Source organism: Simochromis diagramma, unplaced genomic scaffold (assembly GCF_900408965.1).
Source record: "Simochromis diagramma unplaced genomic scaffold, fSimDia1.1 OVJJ01000596.1, whole genome shotgun sequence".
In the NCBI taxonomy this organism is placed as follows: Eukaryota; Metazoa; Chordata; class Actinopteri; order Cichliformes; family Cichlidae; genus Simochromis; species Simochromis diagramma.
In genome coordinates this window covers 23,918,053-23,938,634 of record NW_024387245.1, presented here as the reverse complement: position 1 = coordinate 23,938,634, position 20,582 = coordinate 23,918,053, and the positions used below count along the sequence as shown (strand labels likewise).

General features: G+C 40.3%; 1 protein-coding gene across 2 annotated transcripts in view; it reads left to right on the top strand.

Annotated features, from left to right (window-relative positions):
- Positions 1-20,582, top strand: part of dcc (DCC netrin 1 receptor) — a 409,341-nt gene that overhangs the window by 262,393 nt on the left and 126,366 nt on the right. For both annotated transcript variants that reach the window (XM_040000674.1, XM_040000673.1), the window contains exons 8-9: positions 4,228-4,387; positions 20,055-20,209. In XM_040000674.1, coding sequence (XP_039856608.1) covers positions 4,228-4,387; positions 20,055-20,209 — 315 coding nt within the window. The remainder of the gene's footprint in view (positions 1-4,227; positions 4,388-20,054; positions 20,210-20,582) is intronic.

Here is a 20,582-nt window from a genome sequence, read left to right as displayed (position 1 = left end):
TTCATACTTGTACCACACAGAGCAAGAGTTACTGGTTTCCATTTCCATACCTCTCGAGATTGGATGTGTAGTAGATTTGTGGTTTAATGATTTGCCACGATTGATAAGGAGGAGATATTAATAATACAGGTGGAAATAACACTCATGGCATCTTTTTGAAGGGTGTCAGACTGAATGATTGGTTTCTTTGTTCCCTGATTGCCAAGACTGAGAAGAACGATTTAATAAAAACAAAAATGACAAATTTCCATTGCCTAGGGCTAGACTTGAGGTCTTTGTTAGCAATGACATAGACCTCACAGGTTTAAGAAATACCCAGCTGCCAGTCAAAATGCTACAGACGTACAGACTTTGAAAAATGAACTGAAGCTTAAGAAACCTCTACATGGCATTAGCAGCTGTCCCACCTTTGCTTTGATTATATTCATACAGTATAAAGGGTAGATTTCTGCTACAGTCAAGCAGTAGTTGTAATAGAAGGTTCAACATGAACAGTCAGCATGAACTCTTTGGTAATGGTACGTGAATCAGTGTTAATGGCCAAGAGTAAATCATCATTACAGTGGGATGCAAAAGTTTGGGCAACTTTGTTAATAGTCATTATTTCCCTGTATAAATCGTTGGTTGTTACAATAAAAAATGTCAGTTAAATATATCATATAGGAGACACACACAGTGATATTTGAGAAGTGAAATTAAGTTTATTGGATTTACAGAAAGTGTGCAATAATCGTTTAAACAAAATCAGGCAGGTGCATAAATTTGGGCACTGTTGTCATTTTATTGATTCCAAAACCTTTGAACTAATTATTGGAACTCAAATCGGCTTGGTAAGCTCAGTGACCCCTGACCTACATACACAGGTGAATCCAATAATGAGAAAGAGTATTTAAGGGGGTCAATTGTAAGTTTCCCTCCTCATTTAATTTACTCTGAAGAGTAGCAACATGGGGGGTCTCAAAACAACTCTCAAATGACCTGAAGACAAAGATTGTTCACCATCATGGTTTAGGGGAAGGATACAGAAAGCTGTCTCAGAGATTTAAGCCGTCTGTTTCCACAGTTAGGAACATGTTGAGAAAATGGAAGACCACAGGCTCAGTTAGGTTAAGGCTCGAAGTGGCAGACCAAGAAAAATCTCGGATAGACAGAAGCGACGAATGGTGAGAACAGTTAGAGTCAACCCACAGACCAGCACCAAAGACCTACAACATCATCTTGCAGCAGGTGGAGTCACTGTGCATCGTTCAACCATTCGGCGCACTTTACACAAGGAGATGCTGTATGTGAGAGTGATGCAGAGGAAGCCTTTTCTCCGCCCACAGCACAAACAGAGCTGCTTGAGGTATGCTAAAGCACATTTGGACAAGCCAGCTTCAATCTGGAATAAGGTGCTGTGGACTGATGAAACTAAAACTGAGCTATTTGGGCATAACAAAGGACATTATGCATGGAGGAAAAAGAGCACAGTATTCCAAGAAAAACACCTGCTACCTACAGTAAAATATGGTGGTGGTTCCATCATGCTGTGGGGCTGTGTGGCCAGTGCAGGGACTGGGAATCTTTTCAAAGTTGAGGGACACATAGATTCCACTCAGTATCAGCAGATTCTGGAGACCAATGTCCAGGAATCAGTGACAAAGCTGAAGCTGCGGCGGGGCTGGATCTTTCAACAAGACAACGACCCAAAACACTGCTCAAAATCCACTAAGGCTTTCATGCAGAGGAACAAGTACAACATTCTGCAATGGCCATCTCAGTCCCCAGACCTGAATATTATTGAAAATCTGTGGTGTGAGTTAAAGAGAGCTGTCCATGCTCGGAAGCCATCAAACCTGAATGAACTAGAGATGTTTTGTAAAGAGGAGTGGTCCAAAATACCTTCAACCACAATCCAGACTCTCATTGGAACCTACAGGAAGCGTTTACAGGCTGTGATTTCTGCAAAAGGCGGATCTACTAAATATTGATTTCATTTCATTTTCATTTCTTTTTTATGCACCTGCCTGATTTTGTTTTAAAAATTATTGCACACTTTCTGTAAATCCAATAAACTTCATTTCACTTCTCAAATATCACTGTGTGTGTGTCGTATGATATATCTAATAGGGGTGCAACGATACAAAAAATTCACGGTTCGATTCGGTTCGATACTTTGGTGTCACGGTTCGGTATTTTTTCGATACAAAAAAATGTTCATGCCTTTTTAATTTGTCATTTATTAAAATTATAAATATATATTTAACTCAAAAGTACAGTTTTAAAATTTAATGTTGCTGAACAACAAAATAATAAAAAAAAAATCTATCTGATCGAGAAATCACTCATCTTTGGAAAAGAGTGTTTATTACAGAGAAATGGTTCTTTCCAAAATAAAAGCTATACTATACGCTTCTTCTGGGCTATATTCTCAGCAGCATATTAAACATATCAGGTCCCCATAAGGAGAATCATGTGCTAACGGCTGTCTAAATGACTCGGGTAGTTTGTAGCATGCGTGCTTGTTGTTTTTGTCTGCTTTCACTTGTCTTTGCACTAGGATGATGGCATAAATGTACAGTCATATTAGTTGTGTTCCCACTAGTGCTGTCAGCGTTAATCTCGTTAAAATGACATTAACGCCATAACGCAGCAAATCTCCGTTAACGAGTTACTGCGGATGGCCCCGTGCGTGGGGCTGGATGGCATCAACACGTTAACAAGGTAACTGCGCTAACGCACTAGTTCCCACCAATTGAGCATTGTGTGACACATCCGACATACTGTTTTACTTTTGTCCATGACACGCTTACCACCAGGGTCATACTTCACATGAAAACCAAGATAGTTCCAAACGCCAGATCTGAATGAGGGTGGGGGAGGTTCAATTTGCCATGTTGCAACGAGCTTAGCTTCTGTCTTGCTAGCTTGCGCTGCGCTCAGTGGATCTGCACTCGACAGTGCAGCCTAGGCGGAGTAGTCGAACGCAGATCCACTGAGCGCTCAACACAGACAGCATTGATAAAATAAAATAAAAAGTTTTGTATTGTTCGATACATATGCGTACCGAACCAAAAGCACTGTATCGAATGGTTCAATATCGATAAGAGCATCGTTGCACCCCTAATATTTAACTGACATGTTTTTTATTGTAACATCCAACGATTTATACAGGAAAATAATGACTATTAACAAGGTTGCCCAAACTTTTGCATCCCACTGTATCTTTTAAGTTAAGGAGCATCATCAACTGCATTTAGGAGTTACAAAGTACAAAAATCTTTGGTTTTTTAAAAAGAGCTAAAATTTGAATTTTAATGCTATTCAAGCTATTGTCTCTCTTGATGATGCCTATGTACCATTTAGACATGTTTTAGACCTACACTTAAATTGCTTAGTCAGTTAGTAAATGGTTAAAATTAGGTGGAGTTTAAGTCTTTGTATTAGCCCTGGTGCTAGATTTGCTCAGCTGGTGGGTTAGTGTGCTGTTAATAGCCACTGCATTATTAGCTGTATCCTTCCTGGCCATTTAGGCATGTGAAACAAAGAGCCTCAAAAACACTGTAGGTGCTGAGTAAGTAAAGGTTGTGTCAGAAAAATGTACATTTTTTTTCAGTGTGTTTTGTTTCTTTGCAGTAATTTGGAGTATTTTGGAAAACTGGGTAAACACATTCATAAGAATTCAGATTTGTTTTCATCTTCTGAGAACTGAACTGAACATTGTGAGAAGAGTAGGAACTTTAAAGGATCATTTTCACATAAAATTAATATACCATGTGTGTTTTAATGTCATGGCATTAAAACAGTGTTAACATTCAGATGACTGATATCTGTTTGATATCTGATTGATAACTAAGCTCTTCAGATGCTCTGCTGCTTTTTCTTCTTGGCTGTGATCTTCTTTACCACTCTTCTTCCTTCTTTTCTTCCTTTTTGTCTCTTCCACGTCTTTTCCGTTCCTTATCTGCTCATCTCATCTGTCCTTTGCTCTTTTTGTTGTTTTTTTTCTTTGCTCTGTCTCCTTTGCTCGCCTCCCGCACCTCCCCTCCACCTCCCCCCCGTCGTCCCCCATCCTTTTCCCTGCTTCTCCTTTCCTTTGCTTTCCCCTCCCTTCCCTGGATGAACTGTTAACAGAGCCCACGCCCACTCAGAATCTACCTTCCTTCACACCTCCTCCTCTTCCCCGCCCTTCTCCTGCTCCTTCTGGCACCCCTTTGACTTACTCCTCCTCCTCTGATCCCCCACCAGTGTCCCCCAGCCCAGGCGTTGCCCTCCCCTCTGCCCCCCGCGACCTGGTCCCTGTCCTAGTGTCCAGCCGATTTGTCCGACTCAGCTGGCGCCCCCCAGAGGAGACCGGAGGAGCTGTTCAAACCTACGGTGTTTATTACTCCCAGGATGGAATCGATAGGTAAGATAAGCCTGATTTTCTTTTTTCTTTATTTCTAAAAAATGTGTCTTTGTTTGCTCTGACACGGTCGGTGAATCTGCATTATTTTTGTAGTTAAAAGCACAACAGATAAACTGGCCGTATGCATGCGCAGGACTGCTTTGAAGTGAAGCACTGGAAAAAAAATTAAATCTTTACCCCTTTATAGAATAGAATAATATAGTCCTTTAGTGTCCTTGTGCATGTACAACAAAATTGTAGAAATGGAGGACCTATTGTTTCACTTCATCCAGAGGGAAGTGGTAATGTGGACAATTACAGGAAAAAATTGCATTTTATTAAAAATTTGACAGGTGCCCGCAGTAGGCCATCAGTAACAACGATTAACAATGATTTAAAAAAACAAACAAACAAATAAGCAGCTTTTTAAAGTTATGTTTAAATGTTTGTCACATAAGTGCCACCCCCTGGGGATAAACAATTAAGACAATGGGAGGTTGGCCGTTATAGGGCCTTGGTGAGTAAATTCCCATAGACAACCATGTTAAAATGGCCAAATTTACAGAAGAAAATGTTGAGAGAAAAGGTTCAAAGTCTGATTTTCAATAATTTTGGGTTACTTTCTCCTTTAAACCAACTGTAGTTGGTATTTTTTTATAACTCTGGATACTTTGGATATGGTAAATTATTGCACTTGTCTCAGAATGTAGTTTTAATTGGATCTCTGACCAATTACATCTTGTGCTGTGCCACTAATTGTAGTAACAGACTGTATTACCGTATTTTTCGGACCATAAGGCGCACGGGATTATAAGGCGCACTGTTGACAAATGGGTCTGTTTTCATACATAAGGCACACCGGGTAATAAAGAACGTTAAACGAAACAAAACAGCCAGATAAGTCAAACTTTACTCAACTCATTCCTCTTGCTTCCTCTACTTACATACCATTGATTCATTAATGTTGAATTCTCTGGTAGCTGCTCTATAAACACTGGAACAACAGTATATGTTGTTCCAGCTATGCAACTTTGCACTGTCCACTTTCTGCTGTAACAAAACAAATTTCCCATGTGTGGGATTAATAAAGTTTATCTTATCTTACATTAATAACTAACCTCATACTGTGGCTGGATTATCTCAATTGTTCTCCCCTACTGAAGTTTGGTCTGTTTACAGCAATTTTCCATGCGATTGCATTTGTCAAAAAAAAAAAACATCGGGAAAAAAGTTAACGTTCATTCTCCAGGTTCACTGTGTTATGCTTTGGTATGCTAACATAGCTGTGTCGCTAACAATCACTAGCACAGCATTATATACCATCTAGCCTAACCTAACTTCAGTAACCCTACAAACGTCACTATTGTGTAGTTTTCTGTCTTCATTCATGTTGGAAGTGATAGCAGAGCTGTACGTTTTATTTTTTTCCAGCAGTCTCTTAGTCAGAACATGATATATCATGCTTAGGTAACTAGTGAAACCAGCAAGCTAACTTTCTGCTAACTTCTAATTCCGTTAAATTTTATAAATTCTGTTTTCATGGATGCCTGGATGTTAAACTTAATTGTTACACCTAGTAAAGCAGAAACACTGATCATTTTATTAAAGATGAAAGAATTTACACAGTGTTCGTTTGGGACATGATGGGGACGGAGTTTTGGACCCAGATTACTCTGAGCCGCAAGGCTCCTGACTACGGTAGCCATAACACTCAGACAATCCATTAAGCTGTACGGCTTCGTAGCTTAGCAAAGTACTACTGAAACATTTTTTGACAGATTTTTTAGCGCAGTGTACCACATAAAATCGGTTCGAGGTCAGTAAACACAGCCAGAATTCATAGATAAGGCGCACCAGATTATAAGGTGCACTGTCGATTTTTTGGGGGAGAGAAAATTAAAGGATTTTAAGTGCGCCTTATAGTGCGGAAAAGACGGTAATAGTAAATGTCTACGAAGGCTGCCAACAGCACTTAAACCTGGTCCTAACTAAGCCTGGTCATTTTTTATCAGTGCTCATATAAATGAATTGTGTTGACTGTAATAGGGTAGAAGCAGCTAGGGAGAATCAATAGCAATTTAATCAATGTTCACATAGGAAAATAAGAAAATCAACAGCTATACAGACACTATGAGAAAACAATAAAAATCAACTGATTAATTGTTCTAATTAGAGAAACCTTCAATCATAAAGTGAAAAAAACATCTCTCAAGCAAAGCTAATATTATAATATGTATTATCTCCTATCTCTCACACAGCCATAAGCTCTCATTCAGCTCCTCCTGCTGAAAGACACCCAACTTTGGCTTTATAGTTACAAGCTCTATAGACACAGACACGATCCTGCACTTAACTAGACGTAGGATTTGGGGTTTGGGTGATAGTAGCAAGAAAAACAAGGTGGAAATCCTTGACGCAATTACCCAGATCCCAAAGTTTTTCCTAGAATATTTTACTTATTGTTATTTAAACAAAAGGAGAATTTTAAAAAGAGAAGCATGAGAGATGAACCCCTTTCTGATTATTTCTTTGAAAATGGATTAACTGGATAACCATTAAAGTATACATTTTAATTCTTTATTTGCATATATATGTTTAAAAAAATCTTCATTTGCAAAGTTACAAGAGCCATAAATGCTCAGTTGAGGTGGGGAAACGATGTAATCACAGTATTGTAAGATGGTGAAAAATATCTCCTCGCCTAAAGAACGGTCAAGGTGATAAAGGATTGAAGAAAGAGAATCATTGCATAAGCAAAAAGACTTGGTGACCCCATATGTGACAGAAAAGCTGAGATGCGCTTTTTTAAAACACTGAACATTTCTGTGGCTTTCAAACCCCAAAATGCACAACGCCAAAAATTGTAATATATGTAATATAATGGGTAAAAGAGTGCAAATTGTAACCACCATATAATGCTGTGATTGCAGGCAACCTCTAACGCTCTATGAATAGTACTCATAACCACTAATCACTGGTGATGACAGTTTGCGTTAGGGCTGTTCGATATAGCGATATATATCGGATGACGATATGAAAACGTCTGTCATTTCATATTACCCTATCGTTTGTTTCGTGGTGTCGCAAAATAAATTGTTTACCGCAATATTTTTTCATCGTCTTGATGGTTTGGTTATGAAAAGTCTGACATGGACTAAAACTATGCAGGAAACCATCCCCACCTCAGACTCAAACACCGCAAACCTCTTCTACCACCTACGCAAGAGTCACGTAAAAGAGTATGGAGAGAGTTTATGGATGAGAAGCAAAAAAAGAGACATCAGGTGCTCAAAATAAACCTTAGACTCATGCTTTTCCCCGCAGCACACCGTGTAATAAATACTGACAAAGAAAATGGCACAAACTTACAAACTTATATCTAAAAATATTCAGTTTCATGCATCGGTCAAAGAACTGGACTCCAGGTACACAACGCCAAGCTGAAAACACTTCACGCAACTCGAGTTTCCCTAGATTCCCAGAATTTACAGAAAGTGTAAAATTTTTGTGATATATATCGTTGTCAGGATGAGATTTTGGTCATATCGCACAGCCCTAGTTTGCATATTAATAATCGTGAAATGTAGCACATGGCTATTGTTAGTCAGTGGTGCTAGTTTCAGTTATTGGTCTTATCTTTGGTAAGATGCCATGGCATTACAAAGTAATTGCCAAGACATTTCACACAAATCCTGAAGTCATGTCTTGTGGCTCCAAATGAACTATCTGCAGATTGGTAGAGCTGCGTGGGCACATCCTCTGGCAACCAGGATGTGCCCACGCACATTAATATCTGTATAAAGTCTCTACATTATCCAATAAGAAGTGGATGAGGTATTTTTGCCTGATACAAACTGGCCAGCAGTGACATTGTTTTACAGAGACTTGCTGCTTACTCGGCTGAAAAAGATAGACGAACTCAAGTTGTTGACTCAAAGGCATCTGCAACCAAGATCCTGATTTAGCAGTTGTTAACTTATAAAGGGATAAAAGTCTGATGGTACAGAGTTATATACTAACAGTGTGTAAAAGACAACAGTGCATTTCTTAGATCACGGCTCTGGTGCACACAGCAGCTCAAAGCACTGAGTAGAAAAAGCTCTGGGTGACACATTGGTGACTCCCCTGCTGGTGTTAAATGGTTACCTCTGACAGTCGGGGCTCCAGCTGAAGGCTTTCACATCCAGGCTTTTAAGCTTTGTTACCTCAGAGACAATCTAGGCCTGCAGAGCTCTGGGCCTCTGAACGGTAGGCTGGACAAAAGAGCCACTGAAGTTTGTGTCATGAAACGATTCGATAGAGAGATTCTGTCAGTCCTAATGACTTACAGAAGGAATAGAGGCAGAGGTTTTGTCAGTTCTAATGACTTTGAGAAAAATGCCGAGATGGGTTTTGTCAGTGCTAATAACTTGCAGAAAATGAGAGGGGAGGGAGACTGAGAGAGAAAACAATGAAAGATTACAAAAGAAGGGGAATTGGCTGGGGGGAAGGGTGAGGATGACTTTTTTTGTCAGCTGTAATGACTTCCTGGAAATATATTGACAGCAAAATAGAGAAATATCTGGGCAGATCAAGAAAGAAAATGGAAAAGAAAGAAGGCAGAAGGATGAAAAGATGTTTTGAGTAGACATCCGTATGAGTCATCACACCTCTTTCCAGAGCAGGTCATACTGATTACTGTTATTTTCAGGATATGTTAGGGTTCTCATAATTGCCATCATTTTACATGCCAATGATACCTACTCCTTTCTCTTTTCTTTCTCTCTTAATGTTCCCCAGCAATAGCCATTATTTTGGACTCAATTAGCAATAAAATTAGAACACGTCCTTATACATAGATGCTGTGAGACCAATAAGATGCACAGTTAAATGTAGCCTAAAGCCTTTGACAGGAACTACTATAGGTTTCACTTCAGTTAACCCACCTGACAGGTATTGAAACTTGTTTAATGTTAGTCATTATTAGTCTCTGGTTCTCTTCCACAGTGTGTCGTTTGCCCTGTATCCCTCCCCTCAACCCCAACCAGTCACGCCAGATGACTTCCAATACCTGAGCCTAGTTCTGCTTGAAGTGTCTTCCTGTTAAAAGGGAGTTTTTCCTTCCCACTGTTACCAAGTACAGGGGGTCATTTGATAGTTTGGGTTTCTCTCTAATACTGTGGGTCTTTATCTTACAATATAAAGCTCCTTGGGTCAAATTAGTGGATCAACAAAGATGTCTCTATATCGTTTTCTACATGCTTGTTGAAATAGCAAAATGGACAAATAATACGAAAGAGTTTGAGTTGAGAGTTGAGATGATATAAATCTGATCTTGCATCAAGTTGCAGTGGATGTAAATCCCTTTGACACATTTCTGGTATTTAATTGTACCAAGATAAGTACTAATACAAGACCTAACAAAAAGAGGTATTGGGATATCCCTTGGTATATCAAAAAAAATAAAATATATATACAGGGAGTGCAGAATTATTAGGCAAATGAGTATTTTGTCCACATCATCCTCTTCATGCATGTTGTCTTACTCCAAGCTGTATAGGCTCGAAAGCCTACTACCAATTAAGCATATTAGGTGATGTGCATCTCTGTAAATGAGAAGGGGTGTGGTCTAATGACATCAACACCCTATATCAGGTGTGCATAATTATTAGGCAACTTCCTTTCCTTTGGCAAAATGGGTCAAAAGAAGGACTTGACAGGCTCAGAAAAGTCAAAAATAGTGAGATATCTTGCAGAGGGATGCAGCAGTCTCAAAATTGCAAAGCTTCTGAAGCGTGATCATCGAACAATCAAGCGTTTCATTCAAAATAGTCAACAGGGTCACAAGAAGCGTGTGGAAAAACCAAGGCGCAAAATAACTGCCCATGAACTGAGAAAAGTCAAGCGTGCAGCTGCCAAGATGCCACTTGCCACCAGTTTGGCCATATTTCAGAGCTGCAACATCACTGGAGTGCCCAAAAGCACAAGGTGTGCAATACTCAGAGACATGGCCAAGGTAAGAAAGGCTGAAAGACGACCACCACTGAACAAGACACACAAGCTGAAACGTCAAGACTGGGCCAAGAAATATCTCAAGACTGATTTTTCTAAGGTTTTATGGACTGATGAAATGAGAGTGAGTCTTGATGGGCCAGATGGATGGGCCCGTGGCTGGATTGGTAAAGGGCAGAGAGCTCCAGTCCGACTCAGACGCCAGCAAGGTGGAGGTGGAGTACTGGTTTGGGCTGGTATCATCAAAGATGAGCTTGTGGGGCCTTTTCGGGTTGAGGATGGAGTCAAGCTAAAGTCCCAGTCCTACTGCCAGTTTCTGGAAGACACCTTCTTCAAGCAGTGGTACAGGAAGAAGTCTGCATCCTTCAAGAAAAACATGATTTTCATGCAGGACAATGCTTCATCACACGCGTCCAAGTACTCCACAGCGTGGCTGGCAAGAAAGGGTATAAAAGAAGAAAAACTAATGACATGGCCACCTTGTTCACCTGATCTGGACCCCACTGAGAACCTGTGGTCCATCATCAAATGTGAGATTTACAAGGAGGGAAAACAGTACACCTCTCTGAACAGTGTCTGGGAGGCTGTGGTTGCTGCTGCACGCAATGTTGATGGTGAACAGATCAAAACACTGACAGAATCCATGGATGGCAGGCTTTTGAGTGTCCTTGCAAAGAAAGGTAGCTATATTGGTCGCTGATTTGTTTTTGTTTTGTTTTTGAATGTCAGAAATGTATATTTGTGAATGTGGAGATGTTATATTGGTTTCACTGGTAAAAATAAATAATTGAAATGGGTATATATTTGTTTTTTGTTAAGTTGCCTAATAATTATGCACAGTAATAGTCACCTGCACACACAGATATCCCCCTAAAATAGCTAAAACTAAAAACAAACTAAAAACTACTTCCAAAAACATTCAGCTTTGATATTAATGAGTTTTTTGGGTTCATTGAGAACATGGTTGTTGTTCAATAATAACATTATTCCTCAAAAATACAACTTGCCTAATAATTCTGCACTCCCTGTGTGTGTGTGTGTGTGTGTGTGTGTATATATATATATATATATATATATATATATATTGGTACATTGGCATTGTTATAATGTCTTAATGTAATGAAGGACTGTCATTTATATTGTTGGGTTTAGTAGCTATTGCCATAACTTTGATTAATACCACACTTAAATAAGAGATAGCATTTGGAGAAAATAGCATGTATTGTGACATTTAGACATAAATTTGTGGCTGCTGGACTACAGTGAGGAATGACATTATTGTGCAGAATCCCAAAATGAAGGTAGGAAAACTGCTCTGTCTCAATGTTGGTAGTGGTAGCAGAGCGGAGACAGCAAATGGCCCATAGAGACTTTGGATGAGATGTCCCGGCTCACAAGGAGGGCTGCACATTAGATGGCTGGAAGGGCAGAGTGAGATATCACAGGAAACTTAGATGAACTAGGAGTAGATTGGCAGAGAATGCTGGCAGATAGATTATTGTGCAATAGTGACAATGCAATTTTGAATGATGTGATTTTGACAGCATGGGGAAACTGAAGTGACTGAAAATTACGCATATAACCAAGAGAAATGGAAACCACATATGAACAACGATTTCCATTTGATCTGAATAGGTCTCACTGATAGTCTCAAAATAAGGAAGGAAATTCCTCCAATTGCATTTGGAAAAGGCCCATCTGTTAACTGTAATAAAGTTGTATACAGCACTACCAATACTTTGCAAAGCTGCCGTCAAATCAAATACATAGTGTCTCTGTGTCTGAATAATGAAGCCTGTTCAAAAGTGCCTTAAGATGGGATTCTTTTTAATGGTCAACACTGGGTGAGTCCTCTGGCTGCAAAAAGAAGTTACATTGTTTAGCCTCTGTTTGTCTATGAGAAAATGAGCCTGTTTCACACTTCATGAATGCTTCAGTAAAGCAATTCATATTAGGTTTAAGGCAGGGGTCCCCAATCACAGTCCACGAGGGCTGGTGCTCCTGCAGGTTTTAGATCTCACCCTGGGTCAGCACACCTGAATCACATGATTAGTTCATTACCAGGCCTCTGGAGAACTTCAAGACATGTCGAGGAGGTAATTTATCCATTTAAATTAGCTGTGATGGATCAGGGACACATCTAAAACCTGCAGGGACACCGGCCCTCGTGGACTGAAATTGGGGACCCCTGGTTTAAGGTCTCAGCTGTTTACTTCAGGTCTTATTTAATGCAAAAGTATGTTCAGTTATAAAACATCAGCATGGTGACGAGCAAAATGATCAGTTTGAGGCACAGAAACAGGATTTTGTAAATGTCTATGTCTATGGAAGCTTTTGTTGTTGTTTATACGCTGATCAAAAATTCCTCACTACTTAATCAGTGTATAGTATCAAGTCAGTTAAACTGCTGAATTATTGATCTGGTCAGTTATATAGTGGATGGGTTGTTAATCAGTTACAGCTGCTTTGGTGTTATTAAAATTAACAACAGGTGCACTAGAGGGATAGCAATGCCTCAACCCCCAAAGTAGGAATGGTTTTGCTGGTGGAGGCCACTGACATTTTTCCCTTTTCATTTTTTATGACTGTTTTTTTTCACTAGTTTTGTTTTGGCTATGGTCTAGGGCATGAGGTGACACCTGGAGCCTATATTGCACTGGTAGTCTCCTCCAGGATTGCACATCAATATGTGCCAGTGACAGAAGGTTGGCTGTGCCTCCCAGCACAGTCTCCAGAGCATGGGGGATATTCAAGGAGATAAACAGTTACCCCAGGAGAGCTGGACAGGGCCATAGAAGGTCCTTAATCTATCAGCAGGACCAGTATCTGCTCTTTTATGCAAGGAGGAACTGGACGAGCACTGCCAGAGCTACAAAATGACCTCCATCAGGCCACTGCTGTAAATGTCTCCAACCAGTCAATTAGAAACTGACTTCATGACGGTGACCCGAGGGCCTGACATCCTCTAGTGCAGTGTTTCCCAACCTTTTGGAGACACAGCACATATTTCACATTAGAAAAATCACACGGCACACCACCAAACAAAAGTGTTACAAAAAGCATATTGATCTTTTTTCCCCACGCACCAGGTGTAGCAGAATTGGCTCGGTTTGTCCGCAGTATACCTTTTTTGTTTTTTTCTGACCACTACTCATGCTAGCCCATATGGAAAAGAAATAGTAAAAACTTATATGTGATTACTCATGAAAGTGGCCACTTTCTCATTACTTTCATACATTGTTTTAGTAAGTATCCAAAACATACAAGTTTCATTATATAATTTTTCAAGGGATCTTATATCTGTTTTCACTCTCATATGCTTTTCATACAAGTTTCACACAAGACAGATACAAACTTTATAAGATTTATATATATCTTTTCCATATGGGAGGGCTTTCATCTGGGTCAAAACTTTCTCCGGGACCCAGGTCAGACTGACTACTTTCTCTTTTCAAATATTTATCTATTGCTATTACACACTGCGTAGTCTCACAGCATGACTATTATGTAATTTCTTCTTCGTCTTCTTCTCTTTTACTGGCAGTTGGCAACCCATTTAATTAGAGCAGGTAATTGTACTGCCCTTTAGTGGAAGAGAATGTAATTGTTCTGCCCGTTACTCACGCCGAGTACTAAACAGGTGGAACCAGATAATCTTCCATGGCACACCGTTTGGGAAACACTGCTCTAGTAGGCCCGATTGGCATTTAGAATACCAGTATTGTCACATCCACCACTGGCACCATGTTCTTTTCACAGATGAGAGCAGTTTCACCCTGAGCACATGTGACAGACATGAAAGGGTCTGGAGAAACAGTCGAGAAGATTCAAATTCAAATTCAAATTCAAATTCAAATTTTATTTGTCACGTACACAGTCATACACAGTACGATATGTAGTGAAATGCTTGGACAACTGCTCGTGACCTAAAGAAAACAAAAAGGAAAAGGCTATGAATAAGATAGGAAATAAATATGAAAAATTAAAAAGGGTAAATTTAACTAGGAAGGAATAAAATATAAATTAAGGTTAAAAATGAAATAACTGTACAACACAAATTAGAATGAAGGGTAAATTTAACTGGGAAGAATAAGATAAATATATAAATTAAAGTTGAAAATAAAATAACTGTACAACAAAATACACAATATAGAACTATATAAGAATGTATGAAGAAATATAAATATAAATAAATATATACACAATAACAGCAGCTGTACAAGTATTAACCGGAAATGAAGAATATAGTGACCAGTGTTGTGCAAAAACAAAGTCCAGAAAGTCCAGTGTGTGTGTAAGAACTGTATGTGTGGGTCAGTACTGTGTGGTGGTGTGATTGAGAGACCGTATCGCCTGCGGGAAGAAGCTCCTCCTCAGTCTCTCTGTGTTGGTCTTCAGGGAGCGGAATCGCTTTCCTGACCTCAACAGAGAGAACAGTCCGTTGTTGGGATGGCTGAGGTCCTTCACGATCTTCCTGGCCTTGGTCCAGCACCGCCTGCTGTAGATTGAGTGCAGGTCAGGGAGCTCGGAGCGGATGGTGCGCTCAGCTGACCGCACAACCCTCTGTAGAGCTCGTCTGTCCTGCATGGTGCTGTTCCCGAACCAGGTTAAGATGTTTCCCGCCAGGATGCTCTCTATGGTGCACGAGTAAAAGTTCCTGAGCACCTTGGAGGGCAGTTGGAAGTCTCTCAAGCGTCTGAGGTGGTAGAGACGCTGTCGGGCCTTTTCACCACGGTGTTGATGTGACAGGACCATGACAGGTCCTGCGTGATGTGAACTCCGAGGTATTTGAAGCTGTCCACTCTCTCCACTGGGCACTCGTTGATGACGGGGGTCTGGTAGTTCCTCTCCTGCTTAGTGCTGAAGTCCACTATCAGCTCCTTTGTCTTACTGACGTTTAGAAGGAGGTTGTTCCTCTGGCACCAGTTCTCCAGATTCCTAATCTCCTTCAGGTAGGCCGTCTCGTTGTTATCAGAGATCAGGCCCACCACGACGGTGTCGTCAGCAAACTTGATGATGGTGGTGGAGCTGGTAGTGGCCACACAGTCATATGTGTACAAAGATGCAATGCTGCCTGTAACATCGTTCAGCATGACTGGTTTGGTGGTGGGTCATTGAGGATCTGGGAAGGCATATCTGTGAGGGACAGAGCTCTACATGCAACAACACCCTGACAGCCAGGTATCAGGATGAAATCCTTGGACACATTGTCAGACCCTTACCTGGTGGGTAAGGGAACCTCCTGGGTTCCTCCTGGTTTACAACAATATCTGGCCTCATTGGACAAGAGGACCCAGGCAGATCCTCGAGGACGAAAGAAATGATGCCACCGACTCGCCCCCCCCCTCACCTGACCTAAATCCAATGGAACACCTCTGGGACATTATGTTTCAGTCCATTTTATGCCTCCAGGTTGCACCTCAAACTGTGCAGTCTGAGCTCAATGGTGTCTTGGTCGCGATTTGAGAGGAGATCCCCGGGACACCATCTATCATTTCATTAGGACCTCCCTTGTCAATCATTCATATGAGCACATGGAGCCCATATAAACTACTGAGCACCATTTTCAGTTGTTGCAAGGAAATTTTGGCAAAATGAACTAGCCTGCTGCATGGTGATGTTTTCAAAATCTTCTTTTAACATTAGCAGTATATTTTCTAATTATATGCATTGATGTGTGTTATTTAGAGTTTAATGTGAAGCTTTTGAATGCTGTAATTGTAGGTACATTGAAGCTGCAAATGCAGTTTGTAATGTTAAAGGAGTAAACCAAATGCTCAGAGTGAAAATGTGCCAGCAGTATGGGACAATAGGCGGTAAATTAATAATGCTATTTATAAATTTAGAAAGCCTGTTTAGTGCAGGTGGGGTTTTAGTGCCATGGTGGAATTTAGTCTCACTTGAGAGCGATGTTGTTGCTGCTAAACTGCAGCTATATTGCGACCCCAAGGCTGATGAGATTAGGGTGGAGCAGAAAGTCTGGAGGGTAAGGAAAGGGAGAGATAAAAACAGAAAGAGGTGAGATCCTTAGAGAGCGGGAAAAAATGACCAAGAAAGGCCAGCAAGATGAGAAGGATTCAGTAAAGATGTAAGCAGAGGAAGAACTATTTTTTTCTCTCTCCGTGGGTTATTCCTGTTCGAGCCGACTTACTGCCCTCACACGGTGGCCTTCTCAAGGCCAAACAGAGTTCACTCTGTATCCAGCCTGCTGGTTACCTCCACATCCAGCTTTGTGTCTCTGCCTTTTTACTCGGCAGCCTTGGAAAAAAAACCCATGGATTTATATACCCCGAGAACTCCACTCACCTTATGTGTTTTCTTTAACCTTTGTGTGTCACTGCTGCTGCCGGTGATAGCGCTTGATTTGGTGCTCTGTCAGTGTGTCAGATTGCCATGTAATTTACCGTGTACATCTGTGGTCTGCAGATGATAAATTCTGATAACCTCTTGACAAACTGCCCCCCCAAAAAATCACCTAAGGTCCTCGTTCAGAATGGCTGATATACTGCACATGGTGTAAGTTGTTTATTGAACAATTGTGGGAAGCTTAAAGAGGATAAGCGCAGCAAATGCTACATCCGTTTTAATCATAGTATGAGCAGGCCGCTTTGTCATTGAACCTGCCACATGCAACAATCCTATCTCAGTGGCAGTGTGTGGAATTACATGAAGATCTTGGTAAATGAACCTTTAGAATAGAATTCTCAAGTAAAACCCAAATATGGTGTAGTTAACCACGTGATGACCCTAAACACAGCCCTGAACACAACCCTGAGCAATCTGAATAAATAATAATAATGGATTGCAATCATATAGCGCTTTTTGAGACCCTCAAAGTGCTTTACAATGCCACTATTCATTCACTCTCGCATTCACACACTGGTGGAGGCAGCTACAGTTGTAGCCACAGCTGCCCTGGGGCAGACTGATAGAAGCGAGGCTGCCATATCGCGCCATCGGCCCCTCTGGCCGATCAATTATATCAATATATAATTGATGTTTTTATTATATTGTCCTCAAAAGAAATGACAGTCAGTGAGCAAAGACAAAAACATTCTGACAAACTTTAAAGGTAGTAATATGTCCATTTTACCCTTCAGGGTTAGGGTTCATCCTTATCAAAAAGCAGTAAAGGCTCAACAACCAGTTAAAAAACAACCCTTAAAAACTTAATGTCTTTAGAACACCAGTTAAATTGTTACACTCAGTCCAATTCACTTTACTCAAATAGCAAAACTATAGCTGTGGTGGAAAGTTAAAGGTAGGTGGTGGTTTGGTTTAGGAGGCTTATTGCTTTCCCCCATGCATTCTCCCAATTGCATTCATCATCAAGGTTGCTCATTTTGTCAAAAATCCCATCGTAATACAAATGATTAGCCTCAATCTTGCCTCTGCCACATGCCCCTTAACAATAAAAGCTGAAGTGAAATGAACAAAGCCAATTCAACTACAATAACAGAATACTGCTTCTGCATCTGACAGGAGATGCTGCTGATAAGGTGTCCTTAAGAGTCAGTACCTGGACCCTGCTGTAAGACAAAAAGGTGGCTGAAAGGGGTTAGTTTTTCACATGATTGCTGTTGCTGAACTGCTTTATATCCACCCATATTAGCCAACAGCAGTACACGAAGTAAATGAAATCAAGTAACAGTAACAGATTTTTATAACTTACCAGGAAGTCCTATTTTTTGTCGTCTGTCTGTGTATAAATGAAGTTGACTCATACAGCTCCAGCCACTGCCATTAAAATGGAGACCCCCATTTCTGATTATCAGCCAGAAGACTGAGATTTATGTACCATTTGTTTGTCTGTGGTTTTTCTTTTCTTTTCCATTTGCTGGTTAGATTTAAGCCCTAAACACTGCCTGTAGTTGTCTAACATGTTAGGTTTAACAACAATAACCTGACACATTGGTTTAATCCACATTTAAATGTGAGTCTAGTGCCATTTTTAACAGAGTTTATATGTGACAAGCAGGGAATGAGACACGTTTGTGTCAGGCTTGCACAACAAACAAAAGAAGAAATGTGTTCTCACCTTTTGAACTGATTGATCCGTGCTTTTGTAATGAGAAGAGAAACAGCTAAGTGTTCTTTTCCTGTAATTTTAAAATACAGCCGAAATGCTTATAAATGAACATATTATATATATTTTTTTAATCTGCACACACACGGTGTTTGTAGGAGTTATAAAGAACTACTTCTTAGAGAACAGACACATTTTACTTGTGACTGCTCTGCATTTTGTACATATTGAGACAAATTTAAATCCTCTCTAGTATTTAAAAGACTAAGCTGCAGGATAGACAGTTTTCTAAACTACAGGTTTTATCCAGCTGCTGTAAAGGAAAAAAGGGAAGTCTGACATTATAGGTCAAGTTCAACTTGTCACCGTATGTAGCTGTTGACACTGTGCTATGTCCAGTGGAATAAAAACTTAAATAAAGTCACCACAAAGTTACTGTTATAAATTTGCAGACTGGAGTGGAATATGATGGAAATTGCCACAGAGAAAAGAAAAAACTTAAAAACTGCTTTTAACTTTGTGAGGTGGGTGTAAGACAATTCTCTGAAGGTTTTACTCACTCATTTGCAGTGTTTCACTGGGGAAAACATGATGTAAAACAGTATTGTAAATGGGTAGCTCAGGAAGAGACAATTTGACTAATTGTTGCATCCCGGCTAAAACTTAAAGCTAAAAGCAACTGAAACTGTGCCTCAGTGTTTTTTAATTTAGGGAAGTAGCAAAGATTTTGGGCCTGGAAAATGACTTTACAAGTGGATTGTTTGCCATTAAATATTTCCCTCTAAAAGCAACAAGCTGACACTTTACGGTGTCTTACGTTAAGGTAGGCTAACAGAGCCCTGTTGCAAATCTACAGTTAACAGACATGAAGTTCATTTGTATTTGTCCCACAACTCTAAGCTATGACTGCGAGAGTCTTTCGTTATGTTAAACCTTCTTGAAATGAGCTGAACAGACATGCACATTGAGCTAATGATGAGCTTGTAATTGCACTGAATTCATTACTGCTTATTTAAAACCTTTCACACCATCCCCAGCTACAGTAATTTATTTACAGTACATATCTGAGCAGATCCCATTTCCCTTCTGTCTGAATTAAGGATGAGTTACAAAGTTCTTTTGTGCTTCTCAGTGGTGAAGTCAAGATTTGGCATGCAGTGAACATCAGTGCAGGGATGTTTTATCTGTTTTCATCAAAAGGAAGCAAAATCCTGCCAACATAAAGTTTCCTTTTATGTTTTATCTCCAGGAATATTTTCAGTATTCTTTATAAAAAATGCAACAGCATGTTTTCCTTACAGTGAACTGAAGCCCCAGTGTGTGTTTGTGTGTGTGTTTGATGTTACTGTGGAAACATGCTAATCATCGCATCTGGGTTCGTCTCATCTGTGGTCTGGCGATTAGTTGAGAACTGCGAGGCTGCAGAGGTGCTGTAATCTGAGGATTAGCAGCAGACAGTGAGGGATTACACAGATTGCAGCTGATTACAGGGGAGATTATCTGTGCTGTTACAAAGTGGAGATGGACTGGGATTACCTCCCAGTTTATGTCTATTTAAATAAAACCCTAAATAAAAAAAAGGATGTAGTTGTTACATGTAATTACAATTACTTTCTTTTCTTGTTTTTCCTGTAATTAGCAGTTAATCCGTGGTGCTTTTTTCCATGTTAGGGAGAGGTCAGTGAACGTGTCAGAGCCGGAGTCTCTGGAGCTGACAGTTTCCAACCTGAAGCCGGAGGAGAGCTACAGCTTCAGAGTTGTCGCTTATAACGATGTTGGGCCAGGAGAGAGCTCCGCCCCCCTCAAGATCACCACAAAACCTGATCGTAAGACACAAACACTCCATCACACACAAACACACACGCTCAGTCATCTGTATAAAACTTCTTTTTCTTTTTGCACATTATTTCATATTTTGGGTCAGACTACAGTTGAGCTCAGTGAGGCAGACTGTCAAGACCAACATCAAGTTATGGAGTTTTCTGTTAGCCAATAGCAGAAGGAGAAAATAGGTAGAAAGACCCAGACTTGCTGTGATGGATGGATGGATCCATAGCTGTTGTTGGTTCCTTACACCTCTTTTCTTGTGATCTCACTCAGGTGGAAAACAAGGAATGTCTGGCCCAGATGTGGCCCACATTTGGCCTTGAATAATGTCCAAGTTATATAAGCCAGATGTTACTATAGCAGGCTCACTCA